The 26836-nt window shown below is 38.7% G+C and overlaps 1 protein-coding gene across 2 annotated transcripts; it reads right to left on the bottom strand.

The window, feature by feature from the left end:
• Positions 1-3707: 3707 nt before the first annotated feature.
• TDO2 (tryptophan 2,3-dioxygenase) lies at positions 3708-24520 on the bottom strand. Of its 2 annotated transcripts, none has more exons than XM_043487714.1 (12): positions 24366-24520; positions 24035-24140; positions 22137-22227; positions 19907-19977; positions 18656-18783; positions 17129-17315; positions 15761-15868; positions 12833-12944; positions 12203-12260; positions 10832-10911; positions 9907-9997; positions 3708-4304 (listed from the first exon to the last, which is right to left on the bottom strand). In XM_043487714.1, the coding sequence occupies exons 1-12, from the start codon at positions 24398-24400 to the stop codon at positions 4271-4273; spliced, it is 1101 nt and encodes a 366-aa protein (XP_043343649.1). In that variant the 5' UTR covers positions 24401-24520; the 3' UTR covers positions 3708-4270. The 2 variants fall into 2 exon arrangements, with proteins under 2 accessions (XP_043343649.1, XP_043343641.1); XM_043487706.1 differs by lacking the exon at positions 3708-4304 and adding an exon at positions 7628-8186.
• Between the last annotated feature and the right edge of the window lie 2316 nt (positions 24521-26836).

Below are 26836 nucleotides of genomic sequence, written 5' to 3' on the forward strand. Positions count from 1 at the left end.
ACTTTGACACAAGATTAGCCAGGGAGAAGGGTTTCTGGCAACTTCTCCAGGCGAGATACACTGTTGTTGTGTAATCAGGGGTACAAGTCTTGAGAAACAGGTTCCCAGGCAAGATCTGTTATAATCATAGTCATTAACATAGAGCCTAAGAAAAGCATTTCCATTTTCATTGCTGTGTGATCATTAGTTCCGGGACCTAAAGAAAGGCCAGTTCTCAGGCAAGATACATTGTTGCTCAAGGCTTAAGGAAAGCCTGAGGGAGAATGTTCACCTCCTCCTTAAAGGGCCTTGGACTGCCTGCCTAAGCTTTAACTCTTTCATTCCCCCCTTTTTCTTTTAGGAGAATATGGTTACCAGGGATAGGGGTGGAGAAATCATTCCATAACTTCTTCCTGCTGGTGAGGGGTGCAGACCCTAAATGGTTGAGGCAAAATATTCTCCTTACCCTCATATTGAGGGTCTCTGATTCAGTGGCCCTGAGTAATAGCTAGAGAAGGCAGTAGGAACTGTAGGATCATGAACGACCATTTGTCACTTAAATCTCTCAAGCCACTTATATACAAATTTCATTATACAGTTACAGATATAAGGAGAAAACAGGAAGGATAAGATGATTACAATTTTTCCAGTCAAGCTAATTTCCCAGCAAGGAGGGCTTGTGAACCAAGATTGTATCTGTGACCAGAGTGGGACATCAGGGAGTCCATTTTGAAGAGTGACCAGAATCTCTACATCACTGTTACTTTGTCTGGAAAGCCATTGTATCCTTTAGAAAGAACAAAGTAGACAAGTAGATGAAAAGGCAGAGACCACAAATCAGTAAAAGAATTAATGTAATCAGCAGTCCAAGCAGTTGCAAGCAAGAGTCAACAAATCAGCTTACATTTGGTAGTAACTTTGATCATGGTCTAGAGAGAGTCAACATTTGGGCTGCCCTGTTTATAAGAATGGAACCATTTGGTGTGTTTATTTACATTTTGAGCGTAGTAGTAGTTGAAAGAGTGACAACCTGAAACTTAACAGACAAAATAAATATTACCATTTCTTTTTAGAAGAACAAGTCTGAACCCCAATGTAGACAGCTGTCTTAGGGAGACTTAGACCACTTGTCTAAGTTTGTCCAAGTAGGCTTTAGCCTCTTATTGTGGTATTAACATATCAGCCAATGTAGTTGTCACCACTAACAATTTTAGCATTTTTCTAGGTATGAAAAGATGCAAAAATTTGGGCTTAAGAAAATATTTACCTGAAAATATCTAACTGTCCAAAGGCCTGTTTTGTCCATTTTTCCAGAGCACAGAGTGAGGACCTAATTTCTGATTTCTACCCTGAATTCCATTCAAGGGATGTTGAAGGTCAGTAACTGTAGTATCCATGATTCAGTCTTTGTAGAAGCAGACAGCAAGTGCCAGTGTCCAGTCACAGGGCCCCTTTATGGCCATGAGTTTGACCATAGTTTGGGGGGCATATCATGACCACCTTGTCCCACAGTGCTGAGAAGGCTCATTCCCAGATCTGTTGAAGATTTCACTGACAGGCCACTCAATGTGCTGTTACTGGACTAGGCCCTGTGAGTAGCAAAAGTCTCTGGACTGCACCTGTCTCACGAGTCTCTTGGTCCAGGGAAATATCCCCTGTTGTTGCTTCTTTTCATATACAGAGTCACACCATTATAACTATGGATTTCATATGGAACTGTATACTATCATATCAGTGGCTCAGTCACACACTTCATAATGTAAGGAACAATACTTCTTGAAACAGGCAATACAGAAAATAATGTAGTTAGCAGTAATAGTAAAATCATAAGTAAGACCTTAAGTCAAGAACTTCCATTAGGTATAGCCCAGTGACATCTCCAGGTCATCTGACTTAGTTTGTTAAATGACTGTAGCTTGCTGTTAATCTCCTGGTTGTAGGCCCTGGAGCATCTGATCTTTATTCAAAGACTGGTTACTAAGATAAGGTTTAGAAACAAATTCAGAGTGTCCTCTTTAATAACTTAATTAAACCTCTTAGCAGTGTAACATAACCACAAGGAACTATCTCGGAAGTGAGTCTTAGTAAACACAAGTGTGTGTTAGTCACTCAGTTGTGCCCGACTCTTTGCGACCCCATGGACTGCAGCCCACCAGGCTCCTCTGTCCATGGGATTTTCCAGGCAAGGATACTGGAGTGGGTTGCCATTTCCTTCTCCAGGGGATCTTCCCGACCCAGGGATCAAACCCGGATCTCCTGCACTGCAGGCAGATTCTTTACCATCTGAGCTACGAGGGAACAAAGCTAGAACTTAATATTTAGTGAAACATAATAGATGCCATAGGCCTAACATCAGTTGGGTAGATATTTTTCTTTTAGAGCTCCCCAGTATACTTTGAGATTTCTGTATATGTCAGGAGACAGGGGTGTTTTTTTGTTTGTTTGTTTGTTTGTTCTTTTTAAACCTTAATGAGGCTGTTCAGAACCCAAGTGTCTCCAATTTCTGGAGGGATGAGACAGAAAACAAAAATGTTTTAATTTTACCCACCAGGATAAATCATTAAACTGTTTTAAACCATCAGTAACTTAAGGAGAAGAACTTCTTTACATCTGAAAACAAAGATTAGAAGCCTGTAATGTGTCAGATAAAAGTCATAAAAATTTAGTCATATTTAGCAGCCTATTCAATCTCATGTAATCAATCCCTTTGTTCTGCTGTCCCTGCCCAATGACCGAGGACATCGGTGAAAACAATAGTCCCCAAGAAGCTCGTGACGTTTTTTGCCAATGTCTGTATGACGGGGCCAGCAAAGTGGGTGCCCCAATCATTGGAGATTGTAGAAAACATATTTTAACCATTTTTATCCAGTGTGAAATATTAACCCTGAAGCCAGGAAAGGCTTTATCTTATCAAATAAAAGTGAGGTTTGTCAGGGAGCTGGGAAAAGTCAAGCGGCTGTCTTGGATTTCCCATAACCCCAACTGTTTGGTTTATAGCCATGGTTTATCCATTTTATATGCCCTATGAGGGGTTAATTTTTGTAGAAGCAGAATAAGATTTGTCTATGTGTGCCATAGTCTGTTATCATAAACCACATTCCAGGAAAACTTTGTTCTTTCAACAGGAAGAGAAAACCAAATTCCAGATTGGTACCAGCTTTAATTTACTGTGAAACAATAGTTATTCACTTAGAGTAGCAATAAAAGATTTCAAAGGCAGTTTAATGTCTTAAGAAACTTGTATCATGCACAAAACTCTCTTCCACTTGCCACAAAACCTTTTTACACTTTCTGTATTCACTTTATTTGCCCATTCAGAGGACAGCCACCTATAAGTTCAGATTTACTTCCTTTTTCCTTAATAGAATATAATTCCATTCCTTATAGTTTTTTATTGAAAACACATGTCCTACTTTCTTTCAGCAACCATGAACTGTACTTTATATCATCATTTTGTAGGTTGGTAAATACAGATCACCCAAAGCTATATCATTTGCAAAAGTATCTTCACACTGTCTATGTTAATTAGATCAATAAACAAACATCAATACCAGGTATCAATTCAATAGTGAATATTTCCCAGTTCACACAAGCCTGAAATTCATTTTAGTTTAATTTATTGAATTTAGAAGTGTTTGATATGTATGCGCTTACTTCTCTTTAGGCCAATCAAATAGAGCTCATTGACCAATTAGCCTTTAGCAATGTTGTCAAGGATGGAAATACACACTGAGACACACATAAATCTGGACAGACAGAAACCTCACAGTTTTCCACTTAAAATTTAAAATGTCTCTTTGCCTTTTTTTCCTTGGCCTGAAGTTCTACCAATTTGCTTATGGCTAGAGTCCCAGACAGAGTGGGCTGTGTATCTCAAGGACATGATAAGAGTTAACTTCAGGTTTTCTCCCAGGCATGATTTGTTTCTCAGGCAGGATCAGACCTCCAAAAAAAGTATTTTAACAAGCCAGCTTTTTCTTAAGAACCAGTTCTGTAATTTCAAAAGATTTCATTTTAACCAGTTTTCTCTGGGGTCTAAAGAATATCATGGCCATTCAGTGTCAAAAATGTCATCTCTCCTTTTTGTAGTCATAGTTTCATAGCTAAACTTTAAACCAGAGAGTGTTCTAGTTGGCTCTGATGACAGGGGTAGACTTGACTGATAAGATGTTGTCCAGGCAGAAAGTGTCTCTCCGGGGAGGTGAGGTCTTCCTTAAAACAAAGAAACCCTGTGTATAAGGGATTTTTAGTCTCCAGGAATCAAATTTATCCCAGTTTTTCAAGATACAATTCAAAGGGGTGGTTCTGTGGCTGTTAGCTCCCATCTGTAAGAGAGAAAAAAGGGCACCCAGTGTCATGGTTTTTTTCTATGGGAGGCATCCCTCCTTGCTCTAGATGGGGGTGGAGACAGGTCTTCCACCTAAGCTTCCTTCCCTGGCCGTAGTTAACCTGTCTCTTACCAACGCAGGTATGTCATTACCATCCCTCCCCATTCTACCACTAAGGTGGGGTGGAGATGCACTAGGGGTAGACCTGATGGCATCTCAGATTGATATCCAGGTCCTCACCATTAAAACCTTGGCTTGATTTTTTGCTCCTCCTCTGATGCCACCTGGGGTGATATGTGATAGAAAAAGAGGTGGTGAAGGGCCAGCCAGCAAGGAAAAAGTGATTTTTGTCCTTGAGCTATTAGGGCCAATCCTTCCAGTTCATTTCCACAGATTCCGCAGAAGAATATCTAAGGAGTTGAGACAAAAGCCAGCAGAGAGCATACTCTGGTCCACTAGGAGCCAACCTTACCCAAGGAAGAAGCCCATTGCACTTCCAATCTGACCAGATCCTAGGATTCCCAACCTGTGTCCTCAGAAATCTCACAGTTGCCAGCAGAGCCTCCATCCATATGGACTGGAGGCACAGCCATGACAAGAACTCACTTTCAGGTCGCTGACCCCCAAGGCAGGCAGCTCAGAGAGCATTTATCCTGAGAGATGTTCCTAGAGCCAGAGCTCCACCCAGCTCTTGAACGTGCTCCTGTCTGCAGTGCATGAAAAGACAAGCCAGGTATAACTTTTGGCTTCTAACAAGCGTAAGTGCTTTGTGACTGTCAATCCAAATTTGGGGTCTGAGTAATAGTACACAGTATCAGTATGGATTGCAAGTCCCTTGAAAGTCTATGATTCAACAGATTAGGTTAGTAATTTCAATTCCCCAGGCAGTTATGAAATGGTCAGAGGGACAAGGAAAAGCTGACTGGGGAAAAGAAGTTTGATTCATATGCTTCTAAGCTAGTAAAGTAGAAACTTTACAATAAAAGAGTAAAAGAGTCCCAGCTCTGAGTATTCTTACCTTGTCTTAAAGATCCCGGACAAGCCTGCAAGATGATAGCTTATGGTAAATGGTGCTGCAGGATTCGTGGTCTCGGAAGTAGAAGATTTAACTCCGAGACCAAAGACCATCTCAATCACTCAGAGCTTTGTGTAGATTTTATTAAAGTAACAAATATAGAGAAAGCTTCCAGCAAGAGGCACTCGAAGGGAGCAGGAGAGTACCTGCCTCAGTAGTTTAAGCGGGACATTACATACTTCTCAACTAGCTGCTAAGAGTAGATGAAAAGAATGCCTCAAGGTTGTCCTAGTTCTACGAGACCCTTTTCCAAGGCATATATCCTGAGATAATTTTGGTACAAGATTAGCCAGGGAGAACAGGTTCGGGGCAACCTCTCTGGGGAAGAAATACTGTTTCTGTGCAATCAGGGGTACAAGTCTTGAGAAACAGATTCCCAGGCAAGATCTGTTACATAATCATTAACATAGAGCCTAAGAAAAGCATTTCCATGAATAAGACATTGTGCTGTGTGATCATTAGTTCCAAACCTAAATATGTATCTCAGGCAAGATATATTGTTGCACAAGGCTTAAGGACTGCATGAGCAAGACTGTTCCCCTCCTCCTTTAAGGGCCTTAGACTGCCTGCCTAAGCTTTAACTCTTTCACTGGCTTCTCAGTCTCACCAGCTACTACTCCACGTGAGTGTAATAAGTTCCTTTACACGTGAGTGTATTAAGTTCCTTTACTATTCCACGTGAGTGTAATAAGTTCCTTGTCAGAGCTGAGGTCCAGCTCTGACAAGCTGCTGGGCACTCACCCAGTGAGGCCAAGAGCACAGCAATGAAATCATCATGTATTTAGTAGAAGTCATAATGAAAAACATCAAGATGTTCCTGGATGTGATTTCACTGGGATCTCAGAGTGAATACTAAATTGGGCAGCCATGATTTCTTGATTTATTTAAGAATTATTAAAAGTGCATTGTAGACACTAGAAGCAAGTTTAAATGAGGCATTATAAGTGGTTTTGGAGTAGGAAATGGCAACCTAATCCAGTGTCCTTGCCTGGAAAATTCCATGGATAGAGGAGGCTGGTGGGCTACAGTCCATGGAGTTGCACAGAGTCAGACACGACTGAGTATGCACACATAGTACATAAGTGGTTTTGACATTTACATAAGAATTAGTGATACATCATTTGAAAAAAACCCTTACAGCTATATAACCTAGCACACCAAGAAACGAGATAAAAATAATTAAATAAGATTACTTATTAAAAGAATAAGTCTTAACAAATAACATTTATTTCAAACTTCCAGGCATCTTGGTGGCAGAACATCCATTAACATATTTCTTCACTACTTTATGAGAAAAAGCAAAAATTGTAAACTTTGTCCCCATTAAACAGATAGGAAACTGGGCATTAACCTCATTGTATCAAAATAGGTAATTAATAGATGCATTTACTATCAAACTTAAGGGACTACCACTGGCCACCATGCTGTTTGTCTTTGGATTTTTCAGCCTAACCACCATCAGGTACTACATAAGTATACACACATACATATAGCAAAAGCAATTATATGTAATTTAGAGATAAACTAGACAGTATGATTCTTATAAGAAAAGTTGCAATTGAGACCAAAGAATAGTTCAGTTCCATCAAGAACCTGCTTCTTACAGAGATAATCACCCTAGGTCAAGGTTACTCTACATCCCAAATTTTTTTATAATATTTGCATAACAGAAATTCCACTAAGTATTGCCAGGCCATCCTAGAAAGAGAAGAAAGGAACTCCTGTCTGATCTAAACTCTGGGTCTCACACTTTTCATGACAAATGAACTTGGTCATTTCTTAGTTTATCTGTCTCCTGTTTTCTGGAAAGAATACCCCTGGTCACCTCAATTCTGCTGTGCCTTAGGGTGCGCTCTGCCTCCCAGACCATGAGCCTTGAGGCTGGGAAGAGCACTTTTCCCTCTGGGAGTCTAGAGGTGCTAAAGCCTGGATGCAGCCTGAGGACAGAACTGGGAAGAGCAAGGCCAACCCCTACTGAGAAAGAGAGGTGAGACCAAGTTCCCCCCAGGTGGCAGGAACTGAGGTCTCCAGGGCCCGCATCCATGCCTGGGGGCTCCAAGTTTCCCAAACTCTTCTCACATATAGGATCTCCTGGAGTAACTGCCCAGTGAACCCCTCGAGGTAAGTTTCAGATAGATTTCTGTCCTTGGTCACCAAGAGTCCTAACAAATGCAATCTATGTTTCCAAAAGAATACATGTCAAAAACAATTTTAATACTTGCAAAAATGTTTGACTGAACACCTCTTTGTACAGAATGACACATTTTATTGCATAAAATATTTGAAACAGCTGAAGTTTACAAGCTTACAAAGTTTGAAATGAGATAACCATTACATTACATGGTTACATTAAGATAAGTACTAGGATATTGTTTTTAACAGGAAAACACACTATGTACACTGTTATAATTTAACTGAATTTCTTATCTTAGTGTTTAGTCTGTTATCACAAACATGAGGTGATAAAATTATTTCTAGGTTTGAATCAGCGCTACAGTGCTATATGTTTAATATATGCTATATATGTATATATATATATATGTAAGTACATATATTACATTAGGACTCTGTATAGTCATGAAAATTCATAGAAAATTTTTAAAATGCAGACTGAGAAAGCAATATTCTTCATGGGTTTTTGCAGATGATTTTAATCTGATTCATCACTGCTGAAGTAAGAACTGTCACAGTATTCAGCCGTGTAAAGGAACTTATGAATGACTGGGTTCATCTTCGGAATCCAGTGTCGGGGAACCAGATATGTTGAGAGATTAAATAAATCTACAAATACCTTGTACCTATCACTGGAAAAACACATATATACAGATGTTTTAGAATTATTGATATGAAAGATTTTTAAAATTTTCAAATAATGATATTTTACCATAAATAAATTTCTATATTCTATCATATTATATATGTTATGTGTTGTACATATCAAGTAGTGTTAGTATTAAGATTGCTTCATTTTTATTCCATATCCAAAGTTTATGTCCATAAAACAATATTACGTGTTTCAGTGATCAGGACCAGACTGGGCCAGAACAAAACCTAGAGTTATTACTGTCATGCTACCTTCATAAAGATAAGGATGTGTTCCTGTTTCTGACTTTTAAAGGGTGGGATGCAAAACAGTAAATTGAAAGCAAATAAAATTCCCAGTTGTTCACTGGAAAATATTTCCCACCTGTAAAGTAGCCGCCAAGTAATAGACATGAGTGCATTGATATATTGAAACACCATCTCAGATTATATAATAAAAGTCTGTAAGAGCTGTTTTCACTTTTAAGATTGCTTTTGTGTTTGTTAGCCAACTATTTTCACTTGTATTTCACTTGCAGAAGAACACTTGTCTTTAAAATCACATTTGGGTTCATATTTTGCTGTCATTTGCAACTTATGTGACCTTTGTCAAGTTGTCCAAAGCTTAGTGTTTTGGTTTCCAACTTCATAAAATAAAAACCACAATCCCTTCCTCTCACCAGGCCTTTGTGATGATTTAATGAGAAAGTGACACACTAGGAAGGTGGTTTGTATTCACTATTCCCACCACCACTGATGGGTGTGCTCACTTTCTATGATCATTTATTGTTTCATGCTCACAGAATTTATTTCCAGGAAAGGAGAAAATGTGTAATGATTATAAAAATTCAAACTAATAAATTTTTAGAATCATTCAATCTAACTTTTATTCCTGGGAAAATGAAGATGTATAAAAATAATGAAAACAAGCTGTGCATTTTATAATTTAGTCAATCAGGTGGTAAGATTAGGGATGAAAATAGGTGAATTACAAAGAATTTCAGGGTCACTTTGCTATATAGCAAAAATTAACACAACATTGTAAATCAACTATACTTCAAAAAATTTTTTGAAGAAATTTAGAGATTAAATGTGAACACCTCATTTATTCTCGAGCTGATTCTCCTTTCCCAAGGGGCCATATAAGTTTTCCAGTTTTCAGATGTGTCTATATATCTATCTATCCATAACACTGGGAATACTAAATAAGAAAATGAATGTCCTTGAAATCTCTCTAGCATGTTTTGAGTGCTCAGTAAATGTTGCCCTCTTTTCTTGTAAATAATATGAAAAGGGCACTCTGGAGACATGGAAGTGGTTTTTAATACTATAAAAGTCATTTCAGTAAACAAGCTGTGTCATTCATCTGGCCAAGAGGACATTGGTGATATTAATGATACCTGTTTTAGTCTAGCCCAAACCTGAGGGAGAATGAGTTGAAAACACTTCTCCTTGGGTTAACTTGGTTCCCTCCCTCACGGGTGATGAAAATATTGGCACCGTGCCCCCTCTCATCCCAGGATCCAATTGATGACCTTCCGGAAATAAGGATGTTTACAATGATCTCCAGAAGCTTCTGGAGGAATTCCTTAATTTAAGGATAAATGTGTTGCCAGCAGTTCAGACAGGAGCAAGTGTAAGTGCCTTGCCTAGATAAAGCACCTCTCTGTGGAGAAACAGGCGCTGGCGGCCCCGTGGAGGTGAGGGGGAAGGCCCGCTTACCTCACGGTGGAGCGCAGGTACTGGTACCCAGAGGACCCGCCGGTGCCCGCCTTGCTGCCGAGCATCCTGTGCACCATGCACACGTGGTTATCTAGGTGAACACACACATTAGCTCCGGGGCGTGAGGAGGAGGGGTCGGAACTATTATTGCCTCTGAGGAAAGGCTCCCCTTTATCATTCCCTATGGGAGGTTCGAGTGTGAGCCAACGCAGCTCAAGGAGAGACTGCCCGGCGCTCCGCCTGGTCCCCGCTGCGCGGTGCATCCATTCTTCCCTAGGATTAGCTCTTGGATGCCAGGGCGGGGGGTGGGGGCACACTGACTTTTATGAGCACTTGTTCCTATCGCCTTCATGGAGCCCTTCCTCCATTAAAACAAAACTACTGGTATTATATTTTCAAATTGCATTGACACAAAGATGACTACATTACTGTTATAAATTAAAACATTTTCTTTGACCTAAAGTCTACTTTTTCCTTCTGATGATCCCTGGTGGCTCAGACAGTAAAGCGTTTGACCCGGGTTCAATCCCTGGGTTGGGAAGATTCCCCTGGAGAAGGAAATGGCAACCCACTCCAGTACTCTTGCCTGGAAAATCCCATGGACTGAGGAGCCTGGTAGACTACAATCCATGGGGTCGCAAAAGTCAGACAAGACTGAGCTACTTCACTTTCTTTCTGATGATCAAACACGACATTTTCCTGGGCCCGCAAAGAACATGTGAGCCCTGAAAACTGCCTGCCATTTTGCACTGGGTGGGTGGCCTGGGTGGGTGGCCCTCAGAGAAATTGCTGAGCTGTTTTTTCACAAAGTAGCCCATCCCCCCCAACACACACACACACACACGCACACACAAGTGGAGGACAGAGGGCTAATGGTGCTTGAAGGGAAGCAGGGTTGTGGGTCAGGTTGGGGGGAAGGGCTTACATCTCCACTTGGTCATGAGTGAGTCCACATCCATGAGGAAAGTCAGGAGCTGGAAAGGGACCTGGAACCTGGGCTCTTCCCTAGGGAACAAAACCACCATCATCATCTGGACCATAAACATGTCCAGCCAAGTCCAGAGTGTCAGAAAGAACACATACTCTACAATCTGCTGGGCCCCAAACCAACATCCCCTTTGCCTCTGGGGAGCTGTGACAGTTTTGATCACTGTCCCAGGCTTAGGAGATAACACGATTCATCTTGCAATGTGTGTTTAAAGATTCTAGAAGATTCCTTGAAGTACATGAAATAACCAGAGTCACACCCCACCCCCATTCTCATAAAAGGCAGACACAGACACCATCTCAGGTTTTCTAGCCAGTAATAGCCTGGCATGCTGCGATTCATGGGGGTCGCAAAGAGTCGGACACGACTGAGCGACTGAACTGAACTGAATAGTCAGAAACTTCTTCCAGGCAAGGATATTAAACTGTGAAAACAAAGGCTGCCTGTTAAAGTTTCCTCTAATACATATATACATAATAAATATATATAAATAAAATAAAAGTATATATATGTATATTTTTATATATTTCTTAAATTTATACATATATATATAATTTTATTTACATATATATATTTCTGTTTTCATCTCCTTCATCAGCTCCCTCTGTGTATTTTCTGCAGAGGATACATAAGCCTGAATGGCATATATTTACTAAGAATTGAGGAAAACAGTCAAAACTGTTTTTTATGCTGCTGCCATTCTGAAAAGTAGGTGAGAGAGGATTGAAAAACTAAATGAATTCAAGTAAGACATGCAGTAAACATAGATTTTTGTTTGTTTGTTTTTTTGGCTTTATACCAGCATGGCATCTATTGCTCTGACACATTCAATTTATGAAACACAAAGATGGGCCTCAGACATGGTGGGTGGTGATGACAATTAGACTTGAAATTGCAGAGCAAACAGAACAGCAATTTATATGGTGCTTCTACTTCATTCTTTTTCATTTTATAAACAGGAATAACAATGTCATTAAATGACAGAACCTATTTCATGGCTAAGATTCTGAGATAGATTCAACTTCCGGTCCTTAGGACACAATGTCACAGAATTTAATGAAAAGCATATTTGATTAACTTGTGTGTGTGTGTGTGTTTTTAACCCATGACAGGGATAACATTGGACTCTTACTATTTAAAATAAAGAAAAACCTCATGAAACTTCACAATTATTTTCTAAGCTTTCTCCCAAATCTAAATGACTTTTTAAAAACTATGATTGCAATGTATAAGCTTTATACTGGATACATTATCTATATCTACTCCTCAATTTTTGCTTCAAATTCTCTTCTTTTGACTTGTTTTTACCTGTAAAAATATATCATCAAGGCCCCCTGAAGTGCTTTGTATGATAGCCGTCTTTCTCCTGCAAGACATGGAACAAGTTTTAATTTAATAGATAATTTAAGACCCTCCTGTTAATTTGGCATCATCACCTTAAGTAATTGTTCATGTTTTTAGAAAATAATGTGAATGTTAATTAAATATTTAATCCCTTAGCTTGAATTTGGAAAACTATCATTTAAAACATTATTTTAGTATTAGATTTTAAAAGACAAAATAATACACACATGTATACACACACACACTTTAAATTCTCAAAACTTTTAAATAGAGCTAGAAATCATGCAATAAACAGCCACAGACAAAAGGACTTGACCTTTTTTCCTCTAAATACTTAGTTCCTATATCATTTATTAATATCTCACTGAAAATAATGCAACTAAATTATAGAATTATAAAGTTTATTAAATATACTTTGTCACTTTCAAAATAAGAAAAAATTGATAAAGATAACTTGTAAGATAAATTTTTAAATTCCTTACTTCTATGAATGGAAATATCAATGTCCATTTTATCCCCCCAAAGTAGGGTATGGTATTTTGGTCTCACAGTCTTATGTTCCAGGGGAAGGATCCTCTGAATAGAAATGCCTACCTTTACTAAGGAGATGCTCATGACGTTTCTCATCAAATAAGGACAGTAATACCTCTTTCTGCTTCTGATATTCAGCCATTTGTTCCTCCTTTTCCTCTGACTCTTCCTTAGCCTTTGGGAGGAAAGCTGCATTAATATTCCCAAGAGAAAATAAATTCTTATTTTAGAAAATATTGCTTGTGAGAAATAGACTAGCCCAGGTGCAGAAAAGGTGTCCCTAGGATATGCACAGTATCATCTAAGAGTATAGCTTGGAAATTGTGAGCCAGGCCCTCCCTCATGCCCACTGGTTCTACCCTTTTGTTTAAGTTTAAATGATCTGTTAAACTCAAATACTCTTTTCATAAATGTCATGATAAATGAACTCAGGCAAAACTGGAGAGACTATGAGTGATCAATAATGTCTAATTTTAGACAATAATTATTTAATACAGGGAGTAAATTAATTCCACTTAGGAAAAGTTAAGAATTCCTAGTCAGAGAAACTACTAATTCTACTGAAATTCTATCTTCAGTGCAGTATTCTATAAATACAATTCCTTAGATATTTTTCACTGTTATATTTTTATTCATTCGATATTTATTGATTTGTTTAAGGAAATTTGCATTTTCCTGCCTTCAACACATGCTCTACTTAGGACTCAATTACTTAGAGCAAAAATCAGTTACTCCAGCTGACTTCCATTTATCAGATCAAGCATATCATGTGGTCAGAATGTGTGTGCCTTGTATGGCCAATGGACTATTCATTTATTCAGTAAATGTCAGCTAGTGACAGAGAAAAAATAGTGAGGAAAAACTGAGCCCCCTGATCTCTATCTGGTGAAACAGTGAAAACTTGTTAAATTACAACCATACAACTAGGTTCATCTGTACCATTTCTCCACATATATGCATTAATATACTTTATTTTTCCTCTTTCTGACTTACTTCACTCTGTATGACAGACTCTAGGTGCATCCACTTCTCTACAAATGACCTGATTTCGTTCCTTTTTTATGGCTGAGTAATACTCTATTTTATAAATGTACCACATCTTCATCCACTCTTCTGCTGATAGACATTTAGGTTGTTGCCAGATCTTAGCTATTATAAACAGTGCAGGGTAGGAATAGAGATGAATATGTAGAGAACAGATGTGTGGGCATTGAGGTTTGGAAACAGAGGGCCAGACAGCGAGATAAATTGGGAGATTGGGATTATATATACACTATGCATGTTTGTGTTCAGTCACTCAATCATGTCTGACTCTTTTGTGATCCCATGGACTGTAGCCTCTGTCCATGGGATTTTCCAGGCAAGAATGCTGGAGTGGGCTGCCATTTTCTCCTCCAGGGAATCTTCCTGACCCAGGGATCAAACCTACTTCTCTTGCATTTCCTGCAGTGGCAGGAGGATTCTTTACCACTGTGCCACCTGGGAAACCCTATCTACTATAAAACAGATAGCTAGTGGGAAGCTGCTGTGTATCACAGGGAGCTCAGATTGGTGCTCTGTGATGACTTAGATGGGTGGGGTGGGGGATTTGGAGTCTCAAGACAGAGGGGATGTATGTATACATATGGCTGATTCACTTCATTTTACAGCAGAAACTAATACAACATTGTAAAACAACTATACCTAAATTTTTTGAAAAAAAAATTTAAATAATTGTAACCATGGGCAGTGAAGTAAAGGAGCAATGTCATATCATCCCAACTTACATTAGCAGAGAGGTCAGGAAAGACCCTCCTGCTGAAGTTTTCCTTGAACTAAGACCTGAAGACTGGGAAAGAATTATCTGAGAAAGAAGAATGGAATCTGAAATTCAAAGAGCCAAATAAGCTAGAGGTAAACAATTGAGAATTACTGGTGTCTAAGCAGATGCCGCAGCAGCAGGTGTAAACAAGTTCACCCGGTGGAAGAGGAAAAAGAAGATACAAGGGACCTGAGCCCATGCATTGTGAATCTCCATAAGTTACTGGTTTCACAAAGAAACATGAACCCATGAAAGAGCTGGAGAAGTAAGGGTCAGAAAACTAGGTGAGGACAAAATGTTGATACCAAAACCATGGGGGGAAAATGTTCAAGAAAGTGTAGGTAGTCATTAGTATTAAAGCCAGTAGGAAGTGAAATAACATGAAGATAAAACGGCCATTGGATTTACGTATGGGGGTCATTTGTGAATGACAGGAAGGAAGACTGAACCAGGGTGAGAATTAGATGGAGAAAAAGAAATAATTACACTCACTGCTCTTCAAAATACCCTGCAAATCTGAATGCAGTGTAATGTTCACAATATCCCTATGAGGTAAATACTCATATTTCACATTTTGCCAATGAAGGGAGGGAAGCAAAGAGAACTGGGTAGCAGAAGGGTATGTTACATGGTCACCAAGAAGGGAAGGGGAATTTGACCCACGACTGTGATAACACTGCATGGTGCACATAGCCTCTCAAGATGCAGAATTGAAACAACTCTTCCAAAAATTTGGTCATGAAGAAAGGATGAGGGCCCTTAACATGAGAGAAATTGAGGAATCAACGGTATTGTTTTAACTGAGAGAAGCTTGCCATTGTCTGAGGAAGAACTCAGCCAATAGGAAGAACTCAGCACACATGAGTGAAGGGGAAGTTAACGTGACTTAATGTATTGGTTGACTGGTCCTTTGGGAGCCCACTTCTGTCTAGAAGCAATCATAACATGAAACTTTCAATTAAAATGAAAAATGTCTATTAGTCTCATCTCCTCAAAATCTTACCTACAATAAACTCCTTCATTTATTTTTTATTATGCATCAATAAAATTAAATCACTTGTGTAATATATTCCAAGCAAATGCACATGTAAAAGAAAAAGACTATAAGGAAAATGAAAGACTAAGAGAAAATAAAATTCCCAAAACTTCTCCTGTAGTAAACTTATGTTTACTTATGGTTTCACAAATACCTGAATCTTCGTGAATTCTTCTTCCAAACCTTTGACAATGTTCTTTTCAAGCTCTCCCCAGAAGTTAAATCCATGCGGCTCTAAACCTGGGGTTCTTTCCAGCCATGCCTGAAGTAAATATTTTTCAAGCGAATACATTGTAAAATTTAAAATATGTAAAATGCTTTGTAACAAACATTTGTGAACTTGAAATATAAAATTTTCCTGGTTTTGAGGAAAATGTCAATACATCCTTAATCTTTTTGTGTGTAAATATTTCTCTTGCCTTTCAATTTCTGCAGTCAAATGCTCTACCACTGAGCTACATCCCCTCTCCCCTTCAATTTTTTCATTTATAAAACAGCAGTGCTTTTTTCTCCTAATCTAGAAGACAATCATATTAAAAATTTACTTTTTATTAACAAATTATTACAGAAATCCCAATTTTGTTCTGTAAATCTATGAACATATGTATATGTTGTTTTAATGAGGTATACTAGTTTATTCTCAAAATAGTTTATGTCTTAGGAGCTGAAGGAATCATAACATATATAATTTGATTTGATCTAAATGCAAGGACACTGTGTACTTAGCAACTTTGAAATCAGCTAGCTACTCAATTATTTCAAGATTTCACAGGATTTTTAATCTAGAAATAAAAACGAGTCCATGCATCTCTGTGAACTCTCATGTAGCCTATTCTTGGTTTTGAATTTAACTTTGTGATTCTTTGTCTATAGCCATTAAGTGGCATTAATAGTATATTAACCTAAATCTGTATTTAAAATGCCCAGGGGATTAGTGAGCAGAGCATAATTTGATAAAAGTTTAATTTGCCAAGTAAAACCTTTGTCCAGGAAATCAAGACTGTACATCCTTATTTAATAATTTTCTTGTGCAGAAACTAATAATTCCTCAGGACCATGTACAGACCCACAGAGAATTAGATATGACTGGGGGAAATTATGAAGGACAGAACCTTAGTGATGAACCTTAGTGATGTAGTTTAACTAAGAAACATACTCAACTTGTGGAAATTTTCAATTATGGAATATTTTAAAGTAAAGCTCACTAAATAAATAGCCGTACCCAATTTAAAAATCAGTTAACCCAATGCTAGTTGCTTAGCAGGAATGTTTAACAGGATTGTTTTAATAAAATATAGAGGTTATTAAATAATCATTGACTATAGAAACATCTCTGAAGTTCTCAAGAGAGTTCTTAATATTTTAATTAGTGGAATTTACCAGTTGAAGTATTTTTATAAATTCATTCTTCTCTTATTTACAACAAATGCAACCCCATTTCGACAGGAGTTTTGAAGTCCGGACCTCGCAGAAGCTCAGTGAACAACACGTGCTGAGCGAAACGTCCCGTCTGCGCACGCACCTCCACCAGCTGCAGAAGCGTCCTTTCCTGCTCCGACTTCAGCAGAAGCTCGTTGTCCTTCCCTCCGAAGTTGTCGCGGTAGTGTCTTCTGTTGTAAGGGACCCTCAAGCTCTGCAGAACCCCTATCTTGTTTTCTAACAGGCGGAACTGCAGACTCTGGAAGCCGGACGCCGGGGATAAGTACTCTCTTTAAGAACAGGTCCCGGGAGAGAAGAGCAGGGGAAGGTGCACATTGTAAATCGCTGTAACACTGCCTTCTTGGGGAGAGGGGAAGGTGGTGGTCATGTGATTCTGCAAGTGTCACCAGGCAAAGACACACAGCAGCCCAGGGCTGAACCTATGACTTGGAATTGATCCAAATCAGGACAAGGAGCGCCCAGCCATCATCCTCTCTGTAGGCTGATGTTTGTATAGTTTGTGAACTGTCTTATGTGTATCAATGTGTGTTTATATCTGTGTATGTATGTTCACATGTGCACTTATATATACACATGCATACATGTACATGCATGTGTGTATACTAAGTTTTTTCTCAAGATAAAGACAGATGAACATTGAGCAATACTTATTCAGTAGTGCTAAAAAGTCCTTTATAAATTTTCTTCAGTTTCTCCTTAAAGTTCAGTTCTTAAAGTTCAGCACTATGAGGCTCTACAAGTGAAATGAATGGGATGTTGCCTAGCACAAAACAGGGCATCACAAAATGTGGTTACTCCCACCAGGCACAGCCCTCACATCGCTATAAATGTTCTCCCTATAACTGGTACTAAGACTTCAATTTGTTAAGTATATACTAAAAAGGAATTCCACTTCTTTTCATTTGATTTGCAACCATGTAGAGGACACTGCTTCTGCACCCCGTGCTCTTAAAATTTCTTCTCAAATCTTAGTTATGAAAAAAGTTTTCTTATAAAATGTATAGTTTACTGCTAAACATTCCATAACAACCTAAGTGGGACAAGAATCTGAAAAAGAATAGATACATGTACATGTATAACTGAGTCACTTTGCTGAACACCTGATGCTTACACATTATTAATTAACTGTAGTCTAATATTAAATATAAAATATATATAAAAATATAAAATAAAATTTTAAAACATATAAAAAATATAAAAAAACATATAAAAAATAAAATTTATTGTTCAATCCATAACTTATACTGTCAGTTTTGGGACTTCTTTATATATCATTCCTGTTTCTCTTGTACTTTTGGTTTCTAATCATTTAAATTTAGTTATGTGTATTGTATCAGCCTTTTAAGCCATGCTAAGCTGTCTAAAGTCCTTTTGGGATAAAACCAGGGTATACATGATGAATTGAATTTAATAGGTTCTGTTATGATTATATGCAAAAGGAAGAGATGAAATATTTTCAATAGCTACTCAAATGCTTCGAGACGACGGCTCCCACGTGCTCACAGTGACAGAGGGACTCCTTAACGCCACACGAAACAGCAGGCTCGTTCTCCCCAGCCCATCAGAACGGAAGGGTAACCCCTGCATGCTGGCAAAGCCGTGTGCACACCTGAAGTCATTGAAGTCCAAGGCTGTCATGGTCTCCAGGACGGAAAACTGCTGGACCAAGAGTTTGAGGATCACCACCACTCGATGCATTCGGGTGACCACCTTCAGCATGTTCCTCTCATCCCTGACCTGGGTGTTAGGAAACAAGACACTTGAATAATCAATCCTCAATTCTGGGAGACACTAAATAGAGAATAAGTAACAATGCACTCCTGTGGATGTTATCTCTACTTTAAAGAGGAACATTTGCATTAAAATGTGCCTTAGGTAGATGCTAAACAAATGGCAACTCTGAATTGTTTGCAAGGAATGTCTGCAACATTAAAATCATCTTTTTCTTTAAAACTAGAAAAATTCTATGGAAGTTCAATTTAAATAAATTCTGGAACACAACTCCCACTGATTTCAAAGCAAATGTCTCTCTTAGTTTTGCTCTGAGGAATAAAGGTTAGGAGAACGTGGAGACTTGTGGGTAAGGATTAAGCAGACCCTTGGATTCCTCTCTTCTGTCCCAAGGGCAGGAGTTGCCATGGAGATGGATGGGGATGATGTTCACTGTCTGAGGATGAATGTTCTCTCCTTCCCAGCCTCCTTGGCTCAGGGGCTCTGAGCTGGAGAACACCAGGCTGTGTCCTGGGTCCTCCAAGGATGGAGGAAGGTATGTGTGCAAGAAGTGGGCTGGAAGGGAGGCTGAGGGAACATCACCAGGATTCTGACTCTTCCTCCGCCCACCCTGTTCCTCCTCATCCTCTTCTGGCTCATCCTCCTCTCTTGTCTGTTCTCTTTCCCTATCTCCACCTCTCCTCCTGTCTCACCTCCCTCATCATTGCTCCTATCTTCCCATAGCAAACATTCATTAGAAATACAATTCTGATAGCTATTTATTAAAAAATCTACATTAGCTGTCCTGGCAATCCGCCATCATTTGTAACAACTTTTTGCAGGGGAAAAAATTGATTTCTAAACAAAGGAAATAAAATTTATTTGAAAATAAAATTTGAAAGGAATAAAATAAAATTTTGAAAATAAAATTTGAAAATAAAATTTATTTGAAAATAAAATTTGAAAGGAATCTTAAAGCAAGGGCATGGTGATAATTACACTGGAAGAACATGACTAAACTCTCTACACTACAAACTTTTTTCCCCTTAAATACTAATTCCACCATTTGGTGTTAAACTTTTCCCATTAATAATATTTTCTACACTCTCAAAGAAAAGTATGAAAGCAATATAGTGACATAGCAACTCACATGGCCATTCTGAAAGATCTCACGAACAGAGTCTAATTCCCACAGGATCTGCTTAAACCAGAGTTCATAAGCTGCAAGGAGAAGATCATCATCAGTCAGGAGCCTTTTGACCATAATTATATGAAAGAAAAGGCTAACACATTGAAAGAGAAATAAAAATGTAACTTAAAAGTCAGTAAATGCCAACATAGTCCTATTTTATGCTACAAACAAGTATTAGTGATCAAGTTAAAATAGCCTCCTTTTAATGAATGTTTTAATATGTCAGGTATGTTATTTATATGCTTTATGTTATTTTTCAACTGATTTCTTTCAACAAAATATTGTGTCTTTTTGGGATACAGCAAATAATCCTATCTTCCCATGTGGAAGCTGGAGGTGTGTGGAGAAGCAGAAGTAATACTGAATATCTATAAAGTGAGATATTAATATTCATTAACCTTATGAATGGGCTTCCCTGGTGGCTCAGACAGAAAAGCATCTGCCTGCAATACAGAAATTTGATGCCTGCAACATGGGTTTGATCCCTGGGTTGGGAAGTTTCTGTAGAGAAGGAACTGGCTATCCATTCCAGTATTCTTGCCTGGATAAACCCATGGACAGAGGAGCCTGGTGGGCTACAGTCCATAAGGTCGCAAAAGTTGGACACCACTGAGCAACTAAGCGTGCATGCACGCACCCTAATGAGTATGACAACATTTTTGTTTCTAGAGATTTAGACTTTATAGGGAGAACAAGCTATGAACAGGCTGAAACTCTGTCATATTCATCAGTTTCCCTCAGCTCCTGGCATAATGTGTGAGATAAGATAAACACTGGGTGATTATTTTATAAATAGATAAATTAAACAGCAAACATAGTCATTAGGGGAACATGGAAATGAATCATTTTAATGATTGCTCATGCATTCTGTTTGGGCAAAGGCTGTGCTTCTGTACTAATGAAGAGAATAAAATTATACCTTTAAATTAGAGCTAAGGAGACTTTAGAAATCAAATTTCCATCTTTAGACAAAAAGAGCAAATCAAATATTTTTTGATCAGTTTATTTATCAATTTTTCAAGTTTAACTTTGGGTAGCAGGTCCTGTGACCTGCTGACCTTGTGTTCTGATGGAAGGAAAGTTTCTCCATCAAATGATGCAAGCTACCATTTACTATGAGCTCATTGCATGGTGTACCTTGAACCAAGTGTGTAACACACTTTATCTCATGTCATCCTCACAAGAGCTCTGTGAATGAGAAGATGTAATCATTCTTCCCATTGTACAGATGGGGAAATGGAGAGAATTACTGGTCCAGAAATCAGACTGAGGTTGCATCATCTTTAATGGTAGAGATGGGATTCGAAATAGATTTCTGATTCTAGATGTATGCTGACCTGCTGTCATTCTGCCCTCATTGATTTTGTCTTGGTATAAGCCACCAACAGAATGTCAACATAAAAAACAGAAGAAGTAACACAGTAAGTCAATTATTTTCCTTTTTTTTTTTCTCAAAGGAGTTGATTATATTAGCCAGTCAGTGAAGAAAACAATCATTTGAGGAAAATACAGAAAGAATTGGTAAGACAAAGAAACATCTAGAAATTTAGCACTGATCAGCATGAGACATGGGGCCATGATCAACCAGAGGACAGTATTATAACATGAAGGATTTAGAGTAAATCTTAATGTTTTGGGGTAACAGAGTTCTGTAAGACACATATTTGTGAAATCTTGCATACAATTCAAAGAGTTCTGAGACTTCCTAAACTTCCAAAGTCAGGGACTCCTATGTTAAAAAACCACTTCCCAGAGGTTAGAAGTCTGGAGAGAATGAATATATGTTTTAGATAAAATTTATATTCCTGTTTCTTACCAGATTTCTGTAGGACATGTAAAGTTACAGTAAATGTGAGTGATCTATTTCTTGAAAACAGCTCTGAGTTGACAAGTAGTGACATCTTAATTTTCAGATTCTTTGTGAATTCCAAGAGATAAAAAGTCTCTTCGGATTAAGGACAAAGTCCTACCTGATCCAATAAGTAATGAGGTAACAGAAAGAAGACTGTAATAAATCCCAGAAGGAGGACCTATGATAATTTATCTGACAGCAGAGCATTTGCAAGCATCCTAACAAATGTGATACTTTATTCTTCCACCGTTCTACAGTTAAAAGCATCGTAACTTTCCTCATTACTAATGGGAAACTACTATGAATAGTTACTGTTCAACCCTGTGTGTGACTTACCTTGATGAGTTATGATAAAAAGATGTTCATCGTGGATTTTATTTCCTTTTATTTCACTTTGAAGCTCCTGTGCATTCAAAACTTTTTCCAACTTCAAACAAAAAAAAAAAAAAAATAGAAAAACTGATTTTGTAGAAACTTCTATTTACATGATGAATAAGTTACAGTTAGGATCTAATGTACACCATAGTGATTGTAGTTAATGTCAATGCATCATATACTAGATCTTAAGTGTTCTTACCACAAAAAAAAAAAAAAGAAAGGTGATTATGTGACATGATGCGGGCATTAGTTAATGCTCTGGTAGCAATCACTATGCCGTATGTAAGTGTAATCAAGTCAACATGTAGGCAACTTAAACTTATGTGAAGTTATATGTCAATTATATCTCAATAAAACTGGAAAAAAGATTACAAAAAGACTGATATTGAAATTGCAAAACTTGATTTTTACCAACTTTAATAAATAGAATATGATACTATAAAAAGAAGTCTACCAAATACTCAGGAACCAATCTACTTTCTTTTAAACAATTAATGTCTCTTAACAAGGAGTGAGTTGAATTTATGAGTTTTATTCTTTTCAGAAGAAATTATATCTGTGTATGTGTGTGTGCTGTCATGTCTGACTCTTTGCAACCAAATGGACTGTAGCCCACCAGGCTCCTCTGACCATGCGATTATCCAGGCAAGAACACTGGAGTGGTTTGCCATGGCCTCCTCCAAAGGATCTTCCCAACCCAGGGTTTGAACCTGAGTCTCTAGAGTCTCCTGCATTGGCAGGTGGATTCTTTACCACTGTGCCACTGGGGAAGCCCAGAAATCTATCCAAATATATACTATTACCCTCACTGAGAAATCACATCCCTTCCATCTCTTGAAGCCCGTGCCATAAAAGCTCTATAACTTGCTTAGCCTACTGTGTGTCTGCTGTTCTTTTATTCTCCTAAAGAGTCAGTTCTAAGAAGGTCTTAACATTGCCTATCAGCTCATCCTTAGAAACCCATCAACAAAGTCATCAAGGACTCTAATCATTTCACATCTTAAAAATAATCTCCAGCACGTTCCCTGGTGGTCCAGTGGTTGGGACTCCATGCTTTCACTGCAAGAGGTGAGGGTTCAATCCCTGGTCAGGGAACTAAGTTCCCACATGCCAAGTGGCCAAAAAAAAAGATAAAATAATGTTCAAATACCTCTTTGTAACACCCTTCTTTCATCTAAACTTTTGTCTTCAACATTTCCACTTCACAATAAAGAATTTAAAAGAGAAGCTGTCTGGCTACATTTGCAATTCTAGGCTGGGATTTAGTAACCAGGTCTCACGTGAACAGGTCATGCAATGCCAGCCAGTTATTTATGCTTTCTCTGCCGTTATTGTACTTTTGTCAGGCAGGTGAAACTTCACATACAAGACTTTAGAATTTTCTAACAAAAATATATGCTCGAAAAAGCATACATTTGTATAAAAAGAGATATCTTTAGATCCATAAAACTATTTGGTGACTGAGAATCTTTATGACCCCATGGACTATAACGTCCATGGAATTCTCCAAGCAAGAATACTGAAGTGGGTAGTCATTCCCTTCTCCAGGGTCTCTTCCCAACAGAGGGATCAAACCCAGGTCTCCCACATTGCAGGCAGATTCTTCACCAGCTGAGCCACCAGGGAAGCCCAAGAATACTGGAGTGGGGAGCCGATCCCTTCTTTAGGGGATCTTCCTGACCCAGGGATCAAACCGGGGTCTACTGCATTGCAGGTGGATTCTTTACCAGCTGAGCTACCAGGGAAGCCCAAATACAAAAACAAACACAAAACAATCTCCAAATATGAAAATGTCACGTAGCTGAGTTTAGGGACTAAAAATGACAGATAATCCTTGTAAGGACCCTGCCACTTACTTGCAGGTAGTTTCCATAGATAAGTCCTCCTTTCCGGGCTCTATTCACACCGGCCTGTGATTTGTCTTCTTCATTGTCTTGTGCAGAGAGTGGTTTAAAAGCATATCTGCCGGTGAAAGAAGTGAAGGGGGCAAAAATAGAGCTTGAGAAGTCACAGTACTGAGTAATAGGAGCGACGAGAATTCTCGTATTCCTAACTTTTCAAAGTAGCTGATTAAACAGTGGGAGAAGGCTGACGGTTTTCACACTTGCTCTTGAAATTCTGAAATTACTGTTCATATTTGACACTCCTAAGAGCTTTACCATACTCAGGATAGAGGTAAATACTCACCCAAAGTTGTTTCCTACAAAGGGGCACCCACTCATGGTGAAGATGTCAGGGAAGCCCAGGGCTCTGACTATAGCTGGATGATGAGGCTGACCTTCCCAGATGGTCCACAGCTGCTTTTTATGTACCCTGCCCTCCCTGCCCCAGCCAATCAGCCCCTTTGCATCTCCTGGTGGGACTTCTGTTTCAGTTGGTACAGAAGCTGAACTTTGGCAAACTGTAGAGTGGATTTATGTCTGGGGCAGTTTGTTTGCTATTGACCTGAGTATTCTGCCAACAGTATTTGACTTGCTAAGTTCTGCTGTCATATCCAAAGTAACAAGCAGTAAATAAATCGATGAGAGGCAAAGTTTAAAAACCCGAAGATTTAACTAATCTATTCCAAGAACACATTTGCATAGTGTTAGAATGTATAAAAGAATGAGCTTGTTAAAAAAACAAATATTTAAAAAAAAAAAACAAATATTTATTCTCTTGGTCTTAGATTTAGATATTCTTACAACTCCAAAGCCAAAGAAAGACCTTGAGTGTCTCTGGTGAAATAAATTCATTAATCAACAGAGGCAGGATTCACGCTTAAACCCCAATTTCAGCCCCTTTTCAAAGTTTTTCTGGTCTGAATCTCATCTAATAATTAGCAGCAGTCAGGCTGCTGTACTGTATTAGAACTTAAATGCATATTATTAATTTACTGACACTTGGGCATACTGACTATGCCTGGGTACTGGGAGTCAGCCCACTTTGTCTGCAGATAATTTTAAAACAGTAATAACATAACTGGAGTTCCAAAGCATGCCCATGAGAAAGTATTCTTTCTAGAAAATATCATTGATTGGCCTAAGTTCTAACTGTTGCTTTGAGGTCCATGGAGCCAGAGCAGGAACTCCATCCTCCCTATCCATTGCTACAGTGCACAAAGAACCACACAGAGATGGCTTTTCCTATTTATCTCAATGGTCAGTTGATGTCTAATTCACCAGAGTCACTAGAGGTCAGAAGCCTCATTTCCAGTCTTGGCCCTACCACTGACTAATTTGTGATATGGGGAAATTAACATGTATATGTATCAACTTCACCAAAAGAAATGAAGATGTTTAAAATTAACTGTAGTTTCAAAGATCTTGAAAGTAAAAGTCACTTAGTCGTGTCCAGCTCTTTGTGATTGCATGGGAATTCTCCAGGCCAGAATACTGAAGTGGGTAGTCGTTCCCTTCGCCAGGGGATCTTCCCAGCCCAGGGATCAAACTGGGGTCTCCTTCATTGCAGGCGGATTCTTTACCAGCTGAGCTACCAGGGAAACAAAATTCTGATTTTATGACTATAATAAATCATAACATTAATGCAGTTTTACAGAAGGATAAACAGAATGAAAATGTTATAAGAACTTGGAAGTCATGTAAGCCACATCCTTGGCCCCCGTATTTCCTTGGGGGTTTTACACATATACAGGTGTATGTATGTGCTCAGTTACCTCAGTTGTGTCTGTCTCTTTGCAACCCCATGGTCTGTAGCCTGCCAGCCTCCTCTGTCCATGAGATTTCCCAAGCAAGAATACTGGAGTGGGTAGCCTTTTCCTACTCCAGGGGATCTTCCCAACCAAGGGATTGAACCTAGGTCTCCTGCATTGCAGGCAGACTCTTTACCAGCGGAGCCACAAGGGAAGCCCATTGAACCACCTGGGAAGCCCTTTTTACAGACAGATCTGGCAATTGCTTATTCCCAGGACAGGAGTTTGTCAGCAGGAGAGACAGAAATAGTTCCTGTTATCCTGGCCTGGAGTGTTTGGAAGCAGAGAATATTTAATAGCTCCTCTTTCTACACGTGGTTAACTAGCTATGAGTTTACAAAGAATACAGCTAAATAATCTATTCTATTCTCTTTAAGGTTGAGAATTGTTCTGCACATACTGGTCTCTACACTAGTGAAAGAAATAAGGAAACTTCTTTCACTATGAATTAGAAAAATTATTTTAGAAGCAAAAAGTTTTCTTCTTTTTTAAAATAACATTCCACTTGGATCTTGTGTGTGTGAGTCACTCAGTCCCATCCAACTCTTTGTGACGCCATGGACTGTCGCCCACCAGATTCCTCTGTTCATAGGATTCTCTAGGCAACAATACTAGAGTGGATAGCCATTTTTTTCCTCCAACAGATCTTCCCAAGCCAGGGATCAAACCTGGGTCTCCTGCATTGCAGGCAGATTCTTTACCATCTGAGCCACCAGGGAAGCCCTCAGACCTTCTAAGTAGGGCCAATTCAGTTACTTATGCAACATGAGAATTAATTATTCAAATATGTGGATTCAGTGCATCAGAGAACACATAAGTTAACCTAAGGATGGTAATTACAATAATGATCCCTCACACACAAATATTCCTATTTATTTTTGCAATAGAAAGTATAATGCAGTTTTAGGACTGGTTGTATTCTGGCCAGCATCTTGTTAATACTTACATGTTGCCACTTGGAAATCAA

Source organism: Cervus canadensis, chromosome 1, assembly GCF_019320065.1.
Source record: "Cervus canadensis isolate Bull #8, Minnesota chromosome 1, ASM1932006v1, whole genome shotgun sequence".
Lineage (NCBI taxonomy): Eukaryota > Metazoa > Chordata > Mammalia > Artiodactyla > Cervidae > Cervus > Cervus canadensis.